Source organism: Rhea americana, unplaced genomic scaffold (assembly GCF_003343005.1).
Source record: "Rhea americana isolate MKP2758 unplaced genomic scaffold, rheAme1 scaffold_339, whole genome shotgun sequence".
NCBI classification, from domain to species: domain Eukaryota; kingdom Metazoa; phylum Chordata; class Aves; order Rheiformes; family Rheidae; genus Rhea; species Rhea americana.
The window spans coordinates 130,391-131,251 of record NW_028186467.1 but is presented as its reverse complement, the minus strand read 5'-3'; the positions used below and the strand labels follow the sequence as shown (position 1 = coordinate 131,251).

General features: G+C 70.0%; 1 protein-coding gene across 1 annotated transcript in view; it reads right to left on the bottom strand.

Annotated features, from left to right (window-relative positions):
* Nucleotides 1–322, bottom strand: part of ATP6AP2 (ATPase H+ transporting accessory protein 2) — a 14,357-nt gene extending 14,035 nt beyond the window's left edge. Inside the window, exon 1 of the mRNA XM_085311291.1 lies at nucleotides 157–322. Within this exon, the coding sequence (XP_085167417.1) occupies nucleotides 157–226 (70 nt within the window). The 5' untranslated portion in view covers nucleotides 227–322. The remainder of the gene's footprint in view (nucleotides 1–156) is intronic.
* Nucleotides 323–861: the final 539 nt, after the last annotated feature.

The window sequence follows — 861 nt, the reverse complement described above, 5'->3', positions numbered from 1 at the left end:
CGTTGCGGCCGGGCTCGCCGGCGCGCCCTGCGCCGCTCCCCCCTCAACGGCCCTCCTCAACGGTCTTCCTCAACAGCTAACGCGGCCTGTCCCGCCCGCTGGGCCCGGCCCAGCCAGAGCCCTCCTGCCCGCGCTAGCTCGGCCCCGACCGCTCACCGGCGAGACAGGCCGATGTCACCAACACCGCCACCTCCAGGGCCCAGGGAGCCGCGCCGCGCCGCCACATGTCACCCGCGGTGCCGGCCGCCGCCCTGCCAGACCCCGCCGAGGCGACGCCGGGCCGCACGGACGCACAGAGAACCACCCACCCCGCGCCCTCCAAGCACCCCGCCCATTGGTGAGCGCTGACAGACAGCCCCCGCAGCCAATCAGCAGACGAGGCCAAGGGCGGGTGGGCGGGACTCTGCGTGAGTGACTGATAGAACTGACCATTCGCCTGTTAAGCCCACCCCCACCCTGTCACGGGACTGACCGGTCAGCTGAGACGCTGTCCCGCCGGAGGCGGAGCCTTGGCTTGAGTAGCGTTTCAACTTGGCCAATCAGGTGGCGGGAGATCTCTGCAGCTTTTCCCCCTCTCCCGCACAATCGGAGTGGAGAGGTAAAGAGGCAGAGCCTCGCCCGAGCGAGTTGACAGCCGATTCGACCAATCGAAGCCCGAGGGACCGGGGCCTTGCCCCTCCCACCGCTCACCAGTGCGGCTGCGACGGCATTCGCAGGCGGCGCGGGTTAGCTCGGGCAGCCTCAGCGGGCCGGAGGGCGCCTCTGATTGGCAGTTAAATGAGCCACTCAAGACAGCAAGGGTTGCTCGCCCCGCCCCCTTGGCACCTAGGCGACGCGGAGCCCCCTCCGCCGTACGGGCTT